Consider the following 20,125-nt stretch of genomic DNA (forward strand, 5'->3'; position numbering starts at 1 on the left):
GCCTCCTTTGCACCACATCCGCTTTCTCCGACTGCCAAAAATATTTAGAATTTGGAGACATCCCTTCTAAACGCATGTTCATAATGTCACGATCTCGTTGTGCAATTCTTTCTTCTCTAAGCAACTCCCTTTCTTGCCTAAGTAGCTATATTTCCCTCTGTTCAGCTTGAAATGCTTGTTGAATAGCTGCAGCTTTTGCCTCATCTCTAGCCTTTTCAGCCTCATATTTCGCCAATTCCCGTGCCAACGTCAATTCACCTTGACGAGCAAGTTCTTGCATGTACTTTCCATAATCATTCTTGGAAGCACTCAATTTCCTCTTTGAAGCCTTCTTACCTTGAGGCCTAATTGGATAACAGGTCGACCCCGACGCTTGTTCAGGAATGAGCGTTTCAGGCACTTCTTGTCCATCTTCTTCATCAACATGGGAGCCATGATCGGGTGTAGAGTGTGGAGGGGTGCTGTGTACAAAGGTGCTGTGTAGAGGGGTGCTGTTCATGCATACTTCTGGACCAACAGGCACAACTTTGAATTTAGGACAATCTTTAACAATATTCCAACATTCCCATCGGTGGAATGATTTGTTTCTTGATTTGATTTAGCATACCATGCTTGTGCTTAAAGTAGCTACAAATGAATAATAATGAAATTATTAGGTAACAAATAAATAATACAAACAAATAATAATAATGAAATTATTAGGTAACAAATAAATAATACAAACAAATAATAATAATGAAATTAGGTCACAAATAAATAATGCAAACAAATAATAATAATGAAGTTAGGTAACAAATAAATAAAACAAACAAATAATTATAATCAAATTAGGTAACAAAATAATAATACAAACAAATAATTATAATATATTCTTACCTCATCCGCATAATTTGCCCCACTTCGAACATTACTACTAGCTTGTGTCAAGGCATCTCTCCACGTACTAAAGGAATGGCTAAGTATTTTCCAACGACTGGACATCAATTCTTTGGTTCTTTTCCCACTCATTTGCTTAAGAAATTTGGTATGAATTAAACTCCACATTTCTCGCAACTGCATCTCATTACCTGTAAGGGAATTATGAGTAACTTCAACCCAACTAGTGCACAACGCAACATCTTTAAGAAGCGATCAATTCGTACCTGCATCAGTAGTCATTTTGTGGAAAAAAAATTGGATTGAAACTTTGAGAGAAAGATAGGAATTTGATTGAAAGTAGTTGAGAAAATATGAAATTGTGGTGTAAGGTAGATGGAGAAGAAGTGGTATTTATAGAAAAGTAAAAACAATTTTTTTTCAGATTTTTTACAATTTTTTCGGATTTTTTACAATTTTTTTTAAATTTTTATTCAAATAATTAATCTCTGCCGTTGGATTTTAAAAAATTTGAATTCCAACACTCCAGATTGTGCCACGTGTCACAACGGTAACTTTTCTTAATTTTAAAACTATTTTTTCTTTTTTTTTTTAAATTTATAAAGCAGATTAATATCAACCGTTGATCTCAGATCGAACGGTTGATATAAAATTAGCTTTTTTTTATGACCGTTGCAAATCGGACGGTTTGTATTAAAGAGCCGTTAGGATCGAACAGACCGTGGGAAGCCACGTGGCTTCCCAACGGTAATTGGGTGGCTAGGCCCGTGCCCTGAATTCCTGTCGGGCGTCGCGCCCCCACTTGCGAGTGAGGGGCACGCGCCTGACACAAAAAAAATATAAAAAAAAAGCCCGGACCCAGGCCTGACGTCACGGGCCTTCAGCCACAAGCCTGTCGATTGCCCACCCCCCGGTCCTCAGGCTCCCACCCTCACTCGGGCTCTCCATGGCTGGAGAAGAACCAACCGGCCCTCGGGCCCTTTCCTGGTGCTTGTCCCCCGAGCAAAGAGCAAGGCTGGACTTGCTCTCACGTGGGCACCATCAACTTTGTCATTTTTTTATTCTTTTCTCTCTTCTCTTTCATTTTTTATTTTTTTATCTCTCTCCATTTATATTTATATTTTATAATAACCAAATTACTAAATTATCCTTGCATGATTTGCTATATTATTTTAAACAAGTTTTGAATTTTTTGGTCTGTGGAGCAGTTTGGTCCAATTATTTTTGTCGAAGAGGGTGACACCAAATTGGCATGCTGGCTTTATACATAATAGATAAACAAAAGTGGGGTTTTCGACTAAAGGCCTCTAATTTTCTTGTGTTTTCTTGTAGTTGACCATTAGTTTCTGATTAGCTGCTGAAGGTAGTCAGATAGAGTTCATCCACGCAAACCATATCGCCGGTGAGTCCTTCGTGGCAGAAACCTAATGGACCAATAGCGATAAGGAGAATCCACTCTGGATTTCATTCATTCCACGTAAGACTGTCAGTGACACTTTCTTACTGTTCCTTTCAATCGTGGGCTTTTCATGTGTTATTTGTACTTAATTATGTCTTTCCATTAATGGCAGAACCAAGCACAAGTACAAACAATCTCTGACTTTGTCCCACTCAAGGAACCTCTGCATTGAAGTAAAATAATCTGGGAAATATTTGGGAGTTGGACTTGGAGGTATGTAAACCTAGCCCTTCGAGATTTTTCTGTTTTGTTCAGGAAAGTTGGTATTTTGAGTAACTTCTGTTTGGTTGCTGAGAAAATAAATGAAACTCCCGAGAAAAAGTCTCCTGCTTTGTATTGTATCTCAAGAGAATTATGGTTTCTAGATGTGGAGAATTTGCGTTGGTTGTAAATTGAAATTCTTTCATAATTAACCAGTCAAACAATCTTAAGCTTTTGTGTTTTGTCTGGTATAAAGTTGGCCTTTTGTGTCTCCGTTTGGTTGCTGAGAAAATAACTGAAACTAACAAGAAAAGGTCACATGCTTTAATGTTGTACTTGTAAAATATTTGCTCTCTAGTACTAGTACTTCCTCATAATTTTTCTTCAAGGGATTCTTACATGTAACGGCTGTGATTTCACATGACGAGTGAGATAGAGAGCGGAGATAAACCACTGGTTATCACTATTGTTGTATATATTGGAGTTAGTTCATGCATGATACCCTTTTTCAGGAACACATGGCTATAGTTCCAATATGCTACAAAATACCATATAGAGGCTGTGCTGAATCAAATCACTATGTAATCGGACAGAGGGACAGAGGGTTTCGATGTGATTGTATTCCAACTTCCGAAAATAATGCAAGAAGACATAAGAATCTTGGGATGGTTTGGTATGCCGCATCAGATTCTGGGAACCATTTGAGATCCTTGGATTCTTACTTTGGGAAGCTCCAAAACGTCACAAATGTGCCTCTGGATGATTCAAACACGACAAGGGAGCAACCACTCAGTAAAAATAATGGTCAGCTGAGATTAAAGGAGGGTTTGGAGTCTCTTGATGATTATCTTGGAAAACTAAGAAATAAAGGTAAAATTATCTTCCCAGCTGAGTCGATTGTGTGTGTTACTTTTAGAAATGACATTTTAATTCTTATATTTTATATTAACTCAGATGGAGACTCGACGAAAACATCTAGTTCTGTTGATCTTGCTACTGAAGACATTCCAATTGCAAAACCATCAGCTATCAATCGGGATTCCGGAAAAGGTGATGAGAGGGTACTGAAGGCATATAGAAATCCTATACGTAAAAGGGATGATCTTGGTCCAAAGAATTCTACAGACTCGCTCGAGTATAATGAAATCTCTGATCTCTACTTGATGTAAGACCCTGCCCTATCTAAATTAGTACTCAGAAATATGCACCAATCGAACCGGTAATAAACTTTTAATCAGAAATAGAAATGGGGAGCTAAATAGACTCATAAGTTTGTATATAAACCGCAGTTTTATGTTCTGCCAGTTTTATTTTCGATTAAAATTTTGTGACCGGTATATTTATTCATATAATATTGGGAACCGAAAATCCAAGTTAAATCTGGGAGCTCCTCAGGAATAATTACATTTTGCTTCTTTGTTCTTTATGTTGGATGCAGAAGCATATTAGGTTCTGTAAACATTGCAGTTTTTCTGTTCGAGATTGCGAGTCCTGTTAGGAACACTGACTTAGGGCTATTCTCTCTTCCATTGCTATATGGAGCAAAGATAAATGATTTGATCCTGGTTGGAGAATGGTGGAGGCTAGTCACACCCATGTTTCTGGTACAAGACTGACGATTCGGTTCGTGTTTCGATTCTGTTTCCATTTCAACATTATCTGTGATAATTTGCATTAGCTAGTTAACCACTGGATTTGAATGTGAACATATCAAATAATTATAGGGCTTTGCACATTACGAGAGATTTATCTGGCCTTAACATTTATGAAACGTCCAGTTTGTTGGTTCTTAGTATAATGCAGCACATATATGCTTTCTGGTTTATGAAATATCTGCAAGATCCGCCTCACAATTTGTATCGATTAAGAAAATAGTAGGAACTCCTAAAGCAATACATTCTTGAAGAGCATTTGCATATTCTTCTTCCTGATCAACGATTATCACGTGGCTCATGTAAATTATGCAGCACTCGGGGCTTTTCCACATAGCTGTTGGTTGCTGGGGACTTGTTGTATTTGGGCCTAAAGTGTGCAGAGGCTATGGATCATTCACATTTTTCTTGATTTACATACTCGGAGGAGTCTCCGGCAACTTGATTAGCTTTCTTCATACACCAGAGCCCACTGTTGGTGGAACGGTAAGCAGCTCAGCTCCTCAAATTCCACTTCATTTTCTACGAATCTAGTTACCCTTTTTCTCTTTTCTTCCCGATGTGCTTTAAGTTCGTAATGTGATTGCAGGGACCAATATTCGCCATGATCGGAGCTTGGCTCGCTTATCAGGTCCAAAACAAGGACATAATTTCCAAGGATATTTCGGAGAATATGTTCCAAAAGGCTGTCATAACCACGCTTCTTAGCTTCACTTTGAGCATTTTCTGTCCTATTGATGATTGGTAAGCTACCAGACGCATTTTCAAATTTTGAAGATACTTATTCGTTTTTTTTATTTTCATATCAGAAAACGTTACGAGATGGTCCCAGAGTGACCTTATATCATATTATGTTGTTGCAGGACACATTTTGGAGCAGCATTTGCAGGAGTGGCATATGGGTTTTTGACATGCCCAACTCTTCAACTGGATGATGCATCATCTTCTTCAGCAAGTGGCCAAGAGGAAGGAATCGCACTTGTTAGACGCTATGCAGATCCTTGCAAATCACTGTTTTTCTTTGCCCTATTTGTTCTTGTATTAAGCTCTCTACTTTTGTTTGTGGAACCTCCCCTGAATGTCATAGCATCAGATTCTTCCCTGTAAAACTTCTAAAAGGATGCGAAACCATCAATTTATACAACACATTAGCTTATATGTGTTTCTTGTGTAGCACGCAAGAGGGTAAACCTTCAATTTTGACAGTGTATCAATTTTTACATGCAATCGGTTTGTAACAGTTTGTGAGACTTGAGACTCAAGAGTAGAGAGAATTAGGGCCACGTGACTAGGACAGGTGGAACAAGCTTGAGGCCGGTTTAGACAAAATATAGAGGGTCTCGTACTTTTTTGAGAGGCCAAAACGAAGCCAGCCTTGAACTTTGGGGTTGGCAGTGACCTTGTGTGAGGGGTAGGTTAGGATGGGAGGGCTATAACACGTGTGCCCTTGGACTACCTCCCTCATTTTCTGGGGAATTGGATCCCCTCCGAGGCAACTCCTCGGGATCCTCTAACGTGGGCTAGTTTTGAGCTGGGCCATAGCACGTGTGCCTCAAACACTGCTAAGTTTTTCTTTTGAGAGTCTAATGAGATAAAATTATGCTACAATCAGTCGTTTATGTACGTGGATAACTTTAACTGCACATGCACACATATCTCATGATGACTGAACCTAGCGTCCCTTTGAACAACGTCATTGGCCAACAAGGTAATTAATTAATTAAACGAACTCCCGTCAGCTTGCATGTGAACCAAGTGACTTTTTGTTCTAACAAATATAGCTCCCAAATCCAAACTATAATTTCGTATGTTTGTTTTTTCAGACCAGAATTCTTCATGCATGGTGTATCTCCACGTTAAAGGAACCATGCCATTGCTTGCTGAACGTTTACAGTTGGGTTACTTACAACAAACCACGTAACACAAAGAGCTTTCTGTCCTTTTCATCCATCAGCTTTGAACCTCTCTGTGTCACTCAGGTCTCAGGGTGTGTACTTTTGAGATTGGAGTTTAAAAGTGTGTATAGTTTGAGAACTAAAAGATTGAAGTGTTGCAGCTTGAGCTTTTGAAGCTTTGATATCAATGGCGGTCGGAAGGATTGGTAGAGGTTTAATGGCTCCTCTTCTGGTAGTCAACTTGGTGGTCCATCTGATCATGCTTGGACTTGCTTGTTTGTCCCTTGATAAATACATCAACGGAGAGCAAAATCACCCCCGTAAGCACTCTCTCTCTCTCAATCACTCCTTTTTTCGTTTTCATTGCTTATTTTACGCCCACTAGAATTTCAATAGAAAATATGCACAAATAGAACCAACTCTGCAAAATAGTAGTGGGAGAGACTAAACATCGTATGTAAATCACGGTATAGTGCCTTGTTTTATTGTCTGTTTAGTAACGCACAATTGATTAGATTGTTTATTTTATTGTCCATTTAGTATCCTCTAGTACTCGAGTTGGGTTAAGTTAGTTAATTAGATTGCATGTTCTATTGTCAGTGTAGTATCCCTCTAGTATATACCCTCTGGTACTGGACGTGGATTAGGAAAGTTGATCAGAAAAGTATCACTTATGTGTACCGAGTACGATTACCTTGTGCATAGATTAGAGTAGTTTAGAATACTATGGCTGAAATAGGGTTTTGAGCTCTGATACTTTTGTACAGATTTGGGAGGCAATACATCGACTAGCTTCTTGTTGATCTTTGCATTGATAGCCGGTGTGGTTGGTGCTGCTTCTGTGCTTTACGGTCTGATACATCTCCGGATATGGCGAACTGATAGTTTAGCCGATGCAGCTTCTTCAGCTATCGTCGCCCTGACGATTATCGCCTTCGCTTTCGGGTAGTTTTCTCTCCCATCTCCGCCCCAAAATCAACATGAAAAAGTGCTTACATTTTCATAACAAAAGTCAAGAAATTAATCAGTTTTGGTTGGATGTGTCTGATGCAGTTTTGTGTGTAAAGAGATCATATTAGGAGGGCACAGAGGAAAACGCTTGGTAAGAGAATTTTTAAGCAAATATTGCTGTTTGCCGAGGCACAATTAAACAAATTAAAACTAGATTATGTAAATTAATTGGTGTTTTTCAGCACACACTGGAAGCTATGATTGCAGTATCACTACTAAGTCAATTGCTTTACCTGTTGCTTCTGCATGCTGGGATGTTTAGGAGCAGACATAGACATGGTGGAATTGGCACCGGTCATGACCCCCGGAGCACCGGCGCAACGGCTGTGATCTGACTTCCGTTCAAATCAGTAGCTGTAAATTAAACAGCACAATGTCTCCGTTTCATTAGCCGCGCTCTGCGTTTGTATCAATTTTTTTTTCCAGTTAGTTTGGTGGGAATGGAACTCTGGACGTACCCTAACCTGACACAAGCTAGAAGGGTTCGAAGGGGCATATGTTTGTATGAGTTTCGGTGTATACCGATCTCAAAAACCCATACGCAAAACAGTTCTTTACCGAATTCAAAAACCCGGAAGCAAAAAATATGCAGAACGAAAATATTAAGTTATGTTACTATTTGAACTTAGATAACACAGTTATACATAACCAACATCGATTATTCGAGCTACCGGATAATTTTCGGACATGATTCCTATGATTCTGGTTCATCATCGGCTTTCCATTCTACGATTGCCAACGTATGGCGTCCTCCAGAAGCGACGAGTTTGGCAATCCAGTGTCCATTGTCTGCAGTGCCATTTCTGGGAGGGATGCCAATGGGAACTTCCATCGGCTGACCAGTCGTCACCTTCCTTCCATATCCAAGGCGTCCGTGGTCGCCTCGGCCAAACTGCCGATACAAAAGCAAGTTGTTGGTTCAAACAAAAATGGTGGAACCAGATGTGATGTGGAAGGAAACTCAAGATATTGCAAGAACTAAAGCAAGGTAATGAGAAATTAACGTAAGCAAATTATCTTTTTAACTCGTATTGGTGAAAATTTCTTACCGAATAGATTCGCCCGTCACGAGTTAATGCAACAGAGTGAGTGCCTCCACAAGACACCTACATGAAAAATAAACACAATCCATCTCAAACTGTTGGAAGGAAACGAGATTATTACGAGCCTGCAGGATTTTTGGAGCAATCGATGATAGAAATCGATCAAATCAACGATAAAACACATTGTAGTCCGAGTTATTCAGAGGAGTGGCGAGGAATGAACTACAGATAGTACCTGAACAATATCCTCCCCAGCTAAAAGATGAACCCTTTGCGGCACCATTTTACTACTTTTATCATTGTCACCAAACCCAAGCCTTCCATGTTCTCCTCGTCCCCAACCATACACCTGCAGTCAAATGAAAAAGGGAGAGAAGTAAGGATATCCCACTGACTCAAATGCAGATGTTACAACGGTAGCAATACCGAAATATTTGAACTATAGCAGGTTGATCTCAAACGGTCATTGGTGTATGTTAGAAGGGAGGAAGGGAGAGAAATCACCTCTCCATCTTCTGTTAGTGCAGTAGAATGCCATCCTCCAGCAGCAATATCCACCTATACAAGCAAAAAGGTTAAAAAAAAACACACATTATAAACATATGGCAAACACATTATAAACGTATGGCGTATCATCTAGTTGCAGACGTTCAACTATGAAGTGATCCAGGAAATCTGCAGACACAAGAAATCTTTATATGGGGACAATATGGTTATTCCAAAAATTCTTCACATGACAACACAATCATGACAAAATACAACTAGGTCAGGAAACAACGCACTTCAGTGTATAGTGGATAACGCGAAGGCACACATTCAGAAAAAATTGAGATAATCATACATGAGGCTAGGCATAAGCAACTACGAGAAATTAAACAAAAAGATACTACACGGAAATGTGATACAAACCAAATTAAGACCAGATAGCCCCTGGACAGGAATAGGCTGCGATCTCGGCTGAGTATCCCCTGTTCCAAGTTGTCCATATTCGTTATTACCCCAAGCCCATAAAGTACCATCCTCCTGCAGAGCCAAATTATGAAATGCCCCAACTGCAATGAGCCTCACTGCATCAAGACCTTGTACACGCACAGGTGTTGAAATTTGTTTTCTGAAAATTAGAAGCAAAGTCCAGGAATGATTGTATGATAAACGACAGTGAGCGATGAGTTCACAAGTACATCCATGCACGTAGCTGTTATAGTATAAAGAGCATTTGATATAGTATGACCCAGAAGGTGGGCGGCAATCTAAGAAAGATGCTTGAAAACAAGTTGACAGATTCAAGTCCAAGGGCAACATACATGTCTCCCGGAGGCCATGGCTGACCCCATGTCCATACTTGCCCATCACGTGTAAGTACCACAGAGTGAGTACCCCCAGCAGCTACCTGGGATGTGAAAAATTAGAACATGTCAAATACCGTTTTATAGAAAGAGATGTCTCTTGAGAAACAAAAGCATCCTACATCCAAAAATTCCTATCATGCAGTTCTCTAGACACAGGCATGGGTACTCACCTGGCGGACCTTAAGTGTTGGTGCACAGCGTTGAGGATTCACTATATCCCTTCTCAAAGGTCTAACAGTGTCATCTTTCCGCTCAGGTTCTTCACCACACTGTCCATACTCATTCCCACCTGCACCAAACAACTTTGTACCCTTAGACTGAGAAGAAACAACTTCCGGGTCTATTTACCACACCTCAAGAAAACCAACCAAAACCTCTACTTGGAAGTTAAACATACTAAACTTGAGGATGGTTTAAAACATGACTTAGAAGCAACCATCTTTTGGCATTTGGCTTAACTGGCTTAAAGGACCACATTCTTTCTTCTATTGCATTCTAAATAATGAAAACAAGAGAACTTGAAACAATGAAATAAATATTCACAGCAACTTAAACAGTAAAAAATGCTTGATCAATTACCCCAAGCGTAAGCACGACCTTGATCATCGACAGCCAAACAATGCCATCCACCAATAGCAGCCTAGATTTCAAACAACCCCTAATTAAATCAAAGCAAAATTATACTAACAAAAAAATTAACTACTTCCAAAGCCAAGCACGGTTATGATAAATTCGAAATTACCTGAACAATCTTGACATTGGCAAGAGCTTTAACCTGGCTTGGAATGTTCTCAGTTTTGGTCTCGGAAGGGTGCCCTAAGGTTCCTCTTTGGTTCCAACCCCATGTAAACAACTGATAACCCAATTCAATTCACAACACAAAAAATCAAACTTCCAGTGAAACAAAATATGCAACAAAAATCCAAACTTTCAGTAAATCCAAAACCACAAGTTCAATAAATATCCAAACTTTCAGTAAACCCAAAACCAAATTTTTTTTTTTTAAAAAAAAATCCAAACTTTCAGTAAACCCAAAACAAACAAGTGAAAAGGGTAGTAATCAAAACAGTGGATAGAGTGATAAAAAGACAAGAAGAAGATGAAAGAGGACCCACCTTGCCGTCATCGCAAATAGCGAGAGAATTTCGGCTGCCAGCGACAACAGAGCGGATAGTCTGCGACTCGAGGGCTCTGACGGCGCACACCCATTCCTTCTCCTCGTTGTTCCCGATTCCCAATTGGCCGTCTTCCCCAGAGCCCCTGTTCACAAAGACAAACAGAATGAACGAAACCTGCTTTACTTTCTCTTTCTAGAATAGCATAACAGAGGGGAGAGAGAAAGAGAGAGCAAATACCAAGTGGCAATGGCAGCATCGGATGCCATTGGAGGCTGAATCAGAGCTTGAATTGATGCTATTAAAAAGATAGCAGGGAGAGGAGTGACTGTGTTGATCAAATACTCAATAGAACAGCATATCGTGTTTGTTTACGATACGCGTGTGTGTATCTTTATATGTTGTGAAGCAATTTGAGCAGGGCAACCCAGATACCAAAAACGCGATAGCGATGGAAATGGAAGTGGGGCAAACGGCGGCGTTTTACTTGACGAGGAAAAAGTTTTTTTTTTTTTTTGTCAATCGATAGATTTTGTTAAATTAGTCAACGACGGGATTCATGCAATGACTCAACATCTTTCCACCACTGTTGTAAAAATGCCACTTGCAGTGGAGAAAAAAGTTTATGCGACAATAGTTTTTCTAGCCTTTTTTTTCTTTTTTTTTAATTTTTATGGAAATTGTTAGCACTAAAAAATTTTCATTTTGCACTCTAAATATTATAGAAAGAAAAATACAACAACTCTCTATTTTGTTTGTAAATTTTATAGTTCAGTTATGCTCTCATGGAAATTAAAGAAAAACTACAAGGGAAATATCAATTATGGCTCTATGTTAGAACACAACTTGGCTGTTATAAATTCTGCTTATAATCAATCCGGGATGGACACGTGTTTAAGTTTTGGTTTTTTAGTCAAAAACTTGAACACGTGTCCATCCCGAATTGGTTGTAAGCAGGACCGGTTGCTGAATTCTTCAGCAGCCAAGTTCTTTCCTCTACGTTATGTTTTGTCATCAACCCTAAACCCTAATTGTCGGTTGGATCTTAAAAGTTTGCACAAAAAAATAAGAAATAAATAGAGAAAGGAGAAAGACAGAAACGAACAAAGAGTGACGAGTGAGCATCATGGGAGACACCACCACTATAAAACCGAAAAGATTGGTTTTGGGGAGTGGGGATGCATTCAGTCAGACATGATATGCTCGCTTGTTTGGTTTTTTTTTTTTATTTCAGTAATTTTGACACTCTTCATTGCTTTAATTTGGCCCATAATTCTCATGTGATTCTGGTCGGAAATTGATCACAAAATCAGTTATTGAAATGCAATGGATTCTTATAAGCTGAGTGGCAATAATTTTAAGAATACGGTGGTCCTGGAAAGGGATCCTCTCCGGACCCCTTCCTCCTAATCCACAAAGTCCGAAGATCCGGGTCATTGAAACTCGTGAATGTCCAAAATGCAGCATACCAACAGGAAAAGAAACAAGAGAAGAAGATGAACATGGAGACGAGCTAAAACCGATTGAGGTACCCATTGTTTCAACGTCAAAATGAATCAAATCGCGACGATAAAGCAGCGGACTCAGTGACTTATCGATTCAGAAGATATACATACTCAAGATACAAGAAATCACAAATGCACAAAGCAATAAACTGATTTGTAAAAGCCCCAAACGATCAATTCTAATGTTGCAAAGTTAAACTTGCAGCGAACAATGAAGGTACCAGCTTCGGTAGAGCGAATCGGATGTACCCGAAACACAACCTGGTTGAGAGAAGCATAAAGAATACAAGCTCCACAATGTTATATCTGGTAAAAAAACAACACAAGCCATTGGAAATCTGAAGAAACAGTGAAGAAAAACACTAATTTTTAACACTAAATCATATAGCACAGCACTCAAAGCACTGAACCAAATTCTTCTCACCAATTATAAAACGCAATTTTGCGATCTGTTGGAACATTCCAACCCTAGGCTGGAACATTTCAACCCTAAGCGCTGACGCGCTCAAGACCGTCAAGTTCATAGGCAAATCCTTCTACAACCCACATGGCATCTATTACAAAGGTCCCAAGATAAATGGGTACATAGTACAAATTCTACGAACCAGAAGCCTCGTTACTGCTGTGCTTCACTGGATTCGCGCTTTGATGCTTCCTTGATTTCGTCCCCAGCATCATCCTAAAACACCAGATGAACAATTACATTTAGTCTACCACAGTTACAATACTGGAGGGGAACTTAATCATCAGCCGACCCTACTTAGTCGGAAAAGGCTTTGTTGTTTTTGTTGTTGTTGTTGGAACTTAATCATCAAACAGCATTGGATGAATACAAATTTAAATGATTGGTTACATCATCGGTATCACTAGAATGATGCATCCCGATCTCAAGACCCCCTTTCCTTTCTCCCTTTGTGGGGTAAATGAAAAAAGTACCAACCTTAACTCTAATAAATGATCCATACATGGACATGTTCAACAAGGTAGGGAGGGAGGGGGGAGAGATAAATCTAATACACTTTAAATGTATACATTCGTTCATGTAAATGCATCACGAGGGAGAAAGGATGAGAGAGATACCGTGATATCAGAAGTCCAGAGTGTCAGATTGTCTCGGAGGAGCTGCATGATCAAAGTGCTATCCTTGTAGGATTCCTCACCCAATGTGTCAAGCTCAGAAATAGCCTCATCAAAAGCCTGTGGGAAGACGTAGCAAAATTGAGTTTAAAAGCAATGCACTAAACATCCAATTCTCAAGTTTATTTGAAAACTGCAGTCACAAAGAAACTTGTACTCGACCAGAAGGGAGAAAATAATCATTTTACGAAAGCGTGTTTAGTTCACTTAACAAACCAAATGTTAGAAAGCAAAACACATATACCAAATTCATGCCCTGAAGATACACGAATGGTTAAACAACCCTTAAATAAGAAATGTATAACACTCATATAGAAATTCTGGAGCATGAATTGCTAATTTGTAACATGTTACATAACAGCTAAAACTCAAAAGTTCACATCCACATTGTATATTCACTACAAGTCCAATGTTATCTAAATTATCCCACCAAATATGATGGCTGCTGTTCTTGAAATTGGTGAGAGTTCATTTCTTCTAGTATATGTAGTGATACCTATTAATTAACCCATCAAGCATGATCAAGAATCTAACCTAAACAAAGTTACGAGTGGAAAGGCTTTTTAAAATTTGAGCCAAGAAGTAGAAATTACTCAGGACAGAAGTATTCAGAGATTATAAAAGTGAGTGATTAAAGGACGACTCGCCATTTCTCATACAACATGTGGCATAACTAGATAAACCAAGTATTTCTTAATTTATAAACCAACTAATACCTTCAAAGAAATTTGCAAATTATCGTCTTTGGAAAAGAATTTCTCATCAAGCATGTAAATTCCAGGAACACTAAAGCCAAACATGGCGACTCAACAAATTCATAAAGAATCATAAAAAGAGGGGCAACATATTAACAATGAAAATAGGTTACGTAATTTCATTGAATATGTACAACAATATATTAATTTTATGCAACAAATACCACTGAATAATTTAGTCACACAGACTAGAATGAACATTAGTACAGACAACAAAATGATAGCATATATAAGGCCTTGCATACAAACCTGTTTTGCCAGATTGCAAGCACGATCTGGTGAGTTAAGGATTTCATAGTAGAAGACTGAGAAGTTAAGTGCAAGTCCAAGCCTTATCGGGTGGGTTGGAGCCAGCTCAGCCAGGGCAATATCCTACATCAAAGAAAACAAAACAAGTTTAAGGATCACTTCAAAAAACACAAGCACAATTACAAATTAAAAGTGGCAGAATGGCAAGCTGAAAGCCAACCTGAGCAGACTTGTAAGCCAACAAAGTGCTCTCAGCTGCTTCCTTTCTTTCACCTCCAGTCTTAAACTCAGCAAGGTACCTGTAGTAATCACCTTTCATCTTGAGGTAAAACACCTTGGACTCGGCAGATGAGGCAGATGGAATGAGGTGCGACTCAAGAAGGTTCAAGATCCCATCACAGATCTTGCTGAGCTCAGTCTCAATCTTGCTCCTGTATTCCTTGATAATCGCAACATGATCCTCATTCCCTCTGCTCTCCTCCTTCTGCTCAATGGAAGATATGATCCTCCACGAAGCTCTCCTTGCTCCAATCACATTCTTATAAGCCACAGAGAGGAGATTTCTTTCCTCCACTGTTAGCTCCTCAACATCAACAGTCTTGGCAACTTTCTCCATAAACTCGACCATCTCCTCATATCTCTCAGCCTGTTCGGCCAACTTGGCCATGTACACATTCTCCTCGCGTGAAGAATCAGTTGGCGACATCTTTGCTATGTAAGTCTAAATCTGAAACCTGGGAATTAATCCAACAAATGACAATTGAAATCAGCGATCTCTATTCATAGACACATGTACAAGTATATCATGACACACACTTACAGAACAACATCATAGCACAAATCAAATTAGTTACATACAAGGCTAGCACACAAGAGATAAACAAACTATCAAATGGTTACTCAGATCTGCCGAAGCAAACGCGATACACAGTTGAACTAGTTACAGATGAGTAAAGCCATGTTAATTCCATAAAAGCCTATAGAACAATTAAACATGCTAACTTCAGACCTCCACAAGAATTTTCTCAGCAAACAATCAGATCAGGATCCTAATTCAGTTCCCGCAAAATCAGATTAGACCAATAAATCTCACTCCCAGCTTAACCATATAGTAATTTCCAAGCTTCTAACTTTAGTAAAACCAGATAAAAAAATCCCAAATTTCCTATCCCACTTTCAAAAAACACTTCTTTATTGATGATAGAATGATAGAAAAACACTTCCACTTCCCCAGCAGCCAAACAAGTCACAACTCGAAATCTAATCGATTTAACAGTCATATCAACTACCAAACAGCTTAAATCAAATCAGATCCAACCACAAAACATAAAGTCAATATCTTTTTTATTTTTCCCAAATAAAATTTAAAAAAACATATAAAATAAAAATAAAATAAAAAAACTGAACTCTATACCCTAGATCTTAGACAAGCAAATAATCACACAAACAGAAAATCAACAACAAAAAATCAAAATTAAAATCGAAATTTGAAATCAAATCAGGAAAAATCAAACCCTAAGTAGTTCTTGAGAAGTTGGGGGCGTCCGTACCTTCTCTGGTCCACGTGGAAGGAGAAGATCTAAGCTCCAAGCAAAACTGGAGGAAATGGGAATCCGGGTGGGGGCATAAAAATGGTCGCCAAGAGGAAGGGGTAGGGAGGTAGGTCGAATAGCAAGAAGACACGTGGTGGATGACGGAGATTCCGTAGGCTTTTTTTAAATTTTTGGTGAGTGGCCACGCTGGCGTTGACGGTCAACGCAAGCTCCTTCCTTAGTCCTCACCCTCTTGGTTTGTCGACATGTCGTTTGATATTATTGCTGCTGCCTGCCGTGCGTTGTGAGCAAGGTATAAAATATCGATGATATCGAAAATATCGATAATAAAAAAACATGGAGATATCGATAGAAATATCGGGATATTATCGATATTGATAAAAATAATATAGAAACCACGGAAATTGTAAGAAAAACTTGGAAATTTTTATTAAAATTTTGCAGGATGCTTATTTAGTCAATTATATATTAGTTTATCACAAAAAATTGGAAAGAAATGCATTGCATGATGGATTTAACTGATTTAACTGATTTAAGTTGATTATATAGCGAGCTGGCAAACATTGTGAGTGTAGAAAATATATAGTAATTAATAAAATAAGTTTAAACACACCATAATCATTTATATATAATGACTTAGTACAATATTTTACATTTTATACATTGTATGGTAAGATACATGAGTTACACAAACAACGGGAAATTAATGAGAAAGCCCTTCCCAAAACGTCAGCACCTGCTTTTTTGACCACACTAATCCAACGGCTCCAAAACCTTCTTCAAAAAACTGAGAACTAATCGTTTCGATCCGCGTTTCTTAGGTGCATTTCTCTTCTCACTTTTTGCGTTTTTTGTTCATTTAAATCAAATTTTTGGTTCTTTGAAACGCTTTCGTTCGCTGTTTTGATTGGTAGAAGCTTCTTGTTTTTTGTATGAAAATTAAATTAAAATTTCAACTTTTCAGTTCTTGTGTTTTACATGAAAATCGACTATAAATCAAGATTCTAAAAAACGCTAGGCGCTAGTTGAGCGGTGGGCAAGAGCCTAGCACCTAGGCGGCGCCTAGGTGGATTTGAGTAAAAAAATTATATATATCATATAAATTAGTTAAATTTACTATATAATAGATACATAAACATTAAGTAATACGTTATTTTTGAAAAAGATATACATATATAATGCAAGAGTATAATATAGTTTGGTCTTAAAAAGAAAAAGAAAAGAAAATATTATATTATAAGAATATAATATAGTATTGTTTTAAAAGATAGATAGTTTAAGGGGTAAAAAGAGAATGACCGTTTAATCTTTTGTTGGAAATGACATCGTGATCTAGTTGAGTAATCTAAATAGGAAGAGGATACAAGCCAGATCTAGAAATGTCAGTCACAATTACTTCATTTACTTACCAAAAAACCAAAAAAAAAAAATGTTTTAAAACAGAACAAATAATATAATGTTATCTTAATCATTTATATAATATATTTATGGATAAAAGACTGTTTACTACCCTCATGTTTCGTGGTTTTCAACATTTAGTACATCAAGTTTTTTTCGTCTCAGAGTCATACCTAAAGTGTAAATTTTGGGACAGTCTCATACATCCGTTAGTCAAACTGTTAAGTTTTTCGTTAACTGTGACGTGGCGCACGGACTGGACGCCACGTGTCATCCACGTTTTTTTTTTTTTTCTTTTCTTTTCTTCTTTCTTCTTCTTCTTCTTCTTCCTCCTCTTCCTCCGACTGCAACTTTCTTTTTTTTTCTTTTTTTTTTTCTTCCTCCTTCTCCGTCTTCCTTCCTTCCTCCTTCCCCCTTCCTTCCCCTTCTACCTTCTTCTTCCTGAATCTGGGGAGCTTTTTTTTTTTTTTTTTTTTTTCTTCTTCTTCTTCTTCTTCTTCTTCTTCTTCTTCTTCTTCTTCCTCTGAATCTACCCAGATTCAGTTTTTTCAATTTTTTTTCTTTTTTTTTCTTTTTTTTTCTTTTTTTTTTTCTTCTTTCTTCTTCTTTTTCTTCTTCTTCTTCTTCTTCCTCCGAATCTGCCCAGATTCAATTTTTTTTTTCTTCCTCCTTATTCTCCTTCTTCCTTCCCCTTCTTCTCCTTCTTCCTTCCCCTTCTTCGTTCTTCTTCTTCTTCCTCCGAATTTGGGGGAAGATGAAAGTTTTTTTTTTTTTTTTTTTGAGGAAGAAGAAGAAGAAGAAGGAGGAAGAAGGGGAAGGAAGAAGGAGAAGGAGGAAGAAAAAATTGCAGTCGGAGGAAGAAGAAGAAGAAGAAGGAAGAAGGAGGAAGAAGAAGAAAGAAAGAAAAAAAAAAAAAAACAAACTTCCCCAGATTTCGGAGGAAGAAAAAGAAGAAGAAGAAGGAGAAGGAAGAAGAAGGAAGAAGGGGAAGGAAGAAGGAGGAAGAAGAAGAAAGAAGAAAAAAAAAAAAAAAAAAACAAACTTCCCCAGATTTCGGAGGAAGAAGAAGGAGAATGAGAAGGAAGAAGGGGAAGAAAGGGAAGGAAGGAGGAAGGAAGAAGGAGAAGGAAGAAGCAAAAAAAAAAAAAGAAAGTTGCAGTCGGAGGAAGAAGAAGAAGGAGAAGGAAGAAGAAAAGAAAAAAAAAGAAAAAAAAAACGTGGATGACACGTGGCGTCCAGTCAGTGCGCCATGTCACAGTTAACGAAAAACTTAACAGTTTGACTAACGGATGTATGAAATTGTCCCAAAATTTACACTTTAGGTATGACTCTGAGACGAAAAAAATTTGATGTACTAAATGTTGAAAACCACTAAACATGAGGGTAGTAAACAGTCTTTTACCCTATATTTATTGGACCAAAGCAATAACAATAGGAAGAAGGATTCACAAGATCTTGTTCCTGCCTCTCTTTGTCTAACTCTGATAATGGGTAATTATTCTTTGTTTTTTTTTATTATGTGGCTGGTAGACTTTCACACAAAACTAGGCCTTTTTTTCCACTTTCCCGATTTCCCTGCTGCCTAATTTCTATCAATCATCTCAAGACTCTCTCTCTCTCTCGATCATTCTCTCTTCTCTCACTTATCCATTCTCCCACACACACACACACAGAGATCTCTCGATCTCTCTTATCCCTTCTCCCACACACACACACAGAGACCTCAGTCTCTCGATCCTTCTCCCACATGGCCTTCCTCGTCTTTCTCCCTCTCCTTCTCGTCTCTGCAACTCGACGAACGTAGGAACCCTCCGACGAGTTTCTTGAATTTCTCCGGTTAGGTAAGCTTCGGGTTTACCTATTTCTGTTATAGATTGAAGCTTAGATGTCAAATTTAAGTTCTATCTCGTGTTTTTGCAAGGTTTTTTGGATGAAATCGGCTCGGGAATAGGCACACCCATCTTCGGCGAGGCCATGGGTGTCGACGAAGTTTCCAAACACCTCTGACCTTTTCACGGCAAACAGAAGTTATACAAACATTCCTCTCGTCTTCTATTTCATTTTCATACCTAGATCGGAGTCTAGGGTGCTCTTTTACAATAGGCCGGAGTTGTAAAAGCTTCGACGTTCTTCTCCGATTTGCACAGATTCAAAATTTCGCGATTATCGGTAATATCGCGATATTTTGACGAAAACTCATTGGATAATCATTAAAATATTGGTAACTCAAAAAACTGATATTATCGGCGAAATATCGCCAATAATATCAGCATTTTGGACCTTGGTTGTGAGCTGCAGGTGTTGGGCCCCGTGGCGGTAGGTAGATTGTCTGCCCCCCTCTTATGGTCCCATTCCCATCTCATTCTATTTGTGCGATCACGGTTAAGTCATGTTAATATTTTATATTCTTATTATTTTTTGTCTTATTATCTCTATAGAAAAAATCCCCCTTTTATGGTGCCCTTCCCATCCCATTCTATTTGTGTGATCACGGTTAAGTCATGTTAACATTTTATATTCTTATTATCTTTTGTCTTATTATCTCTATAGAAAAAATCACTATAAAATGTTGATATGGTTTAACCGTGACCACACAAATAATAGGGGGTGAAAAGAGCACCATAACATGAGGGCAAACTATCTGCCTCCCTCGTGGGGACGGACGGATGGACGGCCGTACTTGATGGTGTCGAAATCTAATTAATAATTAAAGGAAAACTAACAATAAGTTTAAAAAACAATAGTTTTAATTAAAAAAATGACAAAAAAATGTGTAATTAATAGTACCAGGAAAAACTAAAAATGTGATTTTTCGTTAAAAATAAACAGTATCAAAAGTGTTTTGTTAAAACTCCTATTAATTAAAGAAGTGCTGACTGTGTTTTTGTTTTTCCGTCCAATCAAATGTTCAATAATTGGCGTAATTG

General features: G+C 38.2%; 4 protein-coding genes across 8 annotated transcripts; 2 read left to right on the forward strand and 2 right to left on the reverse strand.

Moving 5' to 3' along the window:
• Positions 1 to 2,199: 2,199 nt before the first annotated feature.
• On the forward strand, positions 2,200 to 5,344 carry LOC103442506 (RHOMBOID-like protein 9, chloroplastic). 2 transcript variants are annotated; one of them, XM_070804903.1, is made up of 8 exons: positions 2,200 to 2,353; positions 2,448 to 2,548; positions 3,049 to 3,406; positions 3,491 to 3,701; positions 3,975 to 4,140; positions 4,504 to 4,674; positions 4,778 to 4,932; positions 5,052 to 5,344. In XM_070804903.1, the coding sequence occupies exons 3-8, from the start codon at positions 3,055 to 3,057 to the stop codon at positions 5,293 to 5,295; spliced, it is 1,299 nt and encodes a 432-aa protein (XP_070661004.1). In that variant the 5' UTR covers positions 2,200 to 2,353; positions 2,448 to 2,548; positions 3,049 to 3,054; the 3' UTR covers positions 5,296 to 5,344. The 2 variants fall into 2 exon arrangements, with proteins under 2 accessions (XP_070661004.1, XP_028963750.1); XM_029107917.2 differs by having other exon boundaries at positions 2,228 to 2,361.
• A 506-nt stretch (positions 5,345 to 5,850) lies between these two features.
• On the forward strand, positions 5,851 to 7,429 carry LOC114825837 (membrane protein PM19L-like). The gene is made up of 5 exons (XM_029104858.1): positions 5,851 to 5,896; positions 6,012 to 6,086; positions 6,851 to 7,028; positions 7,137 to 7,185; positions 7,277 to 7,429. Exons 1-5 carry the CDS (start codon positions 5,851 to 5,853, stop codon positions 7,427 to 7,429), a joined length of 501 nt encoding a protein of 166 aa, XP_028960691.1.
• Positions 7,430 to 7,681: 252 nt separating this feature from the next.
• Positions 7,682 to 11,102, reverse strand: LOC103442507 (ultraviolet-B receptor UVR8). Of its 2 annotated transcripts, none has more exons than XM_008381304.4 (11): positions 10,842 to 11,102; positions 10,602 to 10,746; positions 10,229 to 10,339; positions 10,066 to 10,126; positions 9,657 to 9,775; positions 9,442 to 9,527; positions 9,047 to 9,248; positions 8,642 to 8,695; positions 8,373 to 8,486; positions 8,144 to 8,200; positions 7,682 to 7,986 (listed from the first exon to the last, which is right to left on the reverse strand). In XM_008381304.4, the coding sequence occupies exons 1-11, from the start codon at positions 10,868 to 10,870 to the stop codon at positions 7,789 to 7,791; spliced, it is 1,176 nt and encodes a 391-aa protein (XP_008379526.2). In that variant the 5' UTR covers positions 10,871 to 11,102; the 3' UTR covers positions 7,682 to 7,788. The 2 variants fall into 2 exon arrangements, with proteins under 2 accessions (XP_008379526.2, XP_008379527.2); XM_008381305.4 differs by having other exon boundaries at positions 9,666 to 9,775; positions 10,842 to 11,060.
• A 1,354-nt stretch (positions 11,103 to 12,456) lies between these two features.
• LOC103442508 (14-3-3-like protein A) lies at positions 12,457 to 15,890 on the reverse strand. 3 transcript variants are annotated; one of them, XM_008381308.4, is made up of 5 exons: positions 15,762 to 15,890; positions 14,468 to 14,981; positions 14,248 to 14,370; positions 13,187 to 13,303; positions 12,457 to 12,785 (listed from the first exon to the last, which is right to left on the reverse strand). In XM_008381308.4, the coding sequence occupies exons 2-5, from the start codon at positions 14,951 to 14,953 to the stop codon at positions 12,723 to 12,725; spliced, it is 789 nt and encodes a 262-aa protein (XP_008379530.3). In that variant the 5' UTR covers positions 14,954 to 14,981; positions 15,762 to 15,890; the 3' UTR covers positions 12,457 to 12,722.
• Between the last annotated feature and the right edge of the window lie 4,235 nt (positions 15,891 to 20,125).

The sequence above is a fragment of the Malus domestica genome, chromosome 09 (assembly GCF_042453785.1).
Source record: "Malus domestica chromosome 09, GDT2T_hap1".
Lineage (NCBI taxonomy): Eukaryota > Viridiplantae > Streptophyta > Magnoliopsida > Rosales > Rosaceae > Malus > Malus domestica.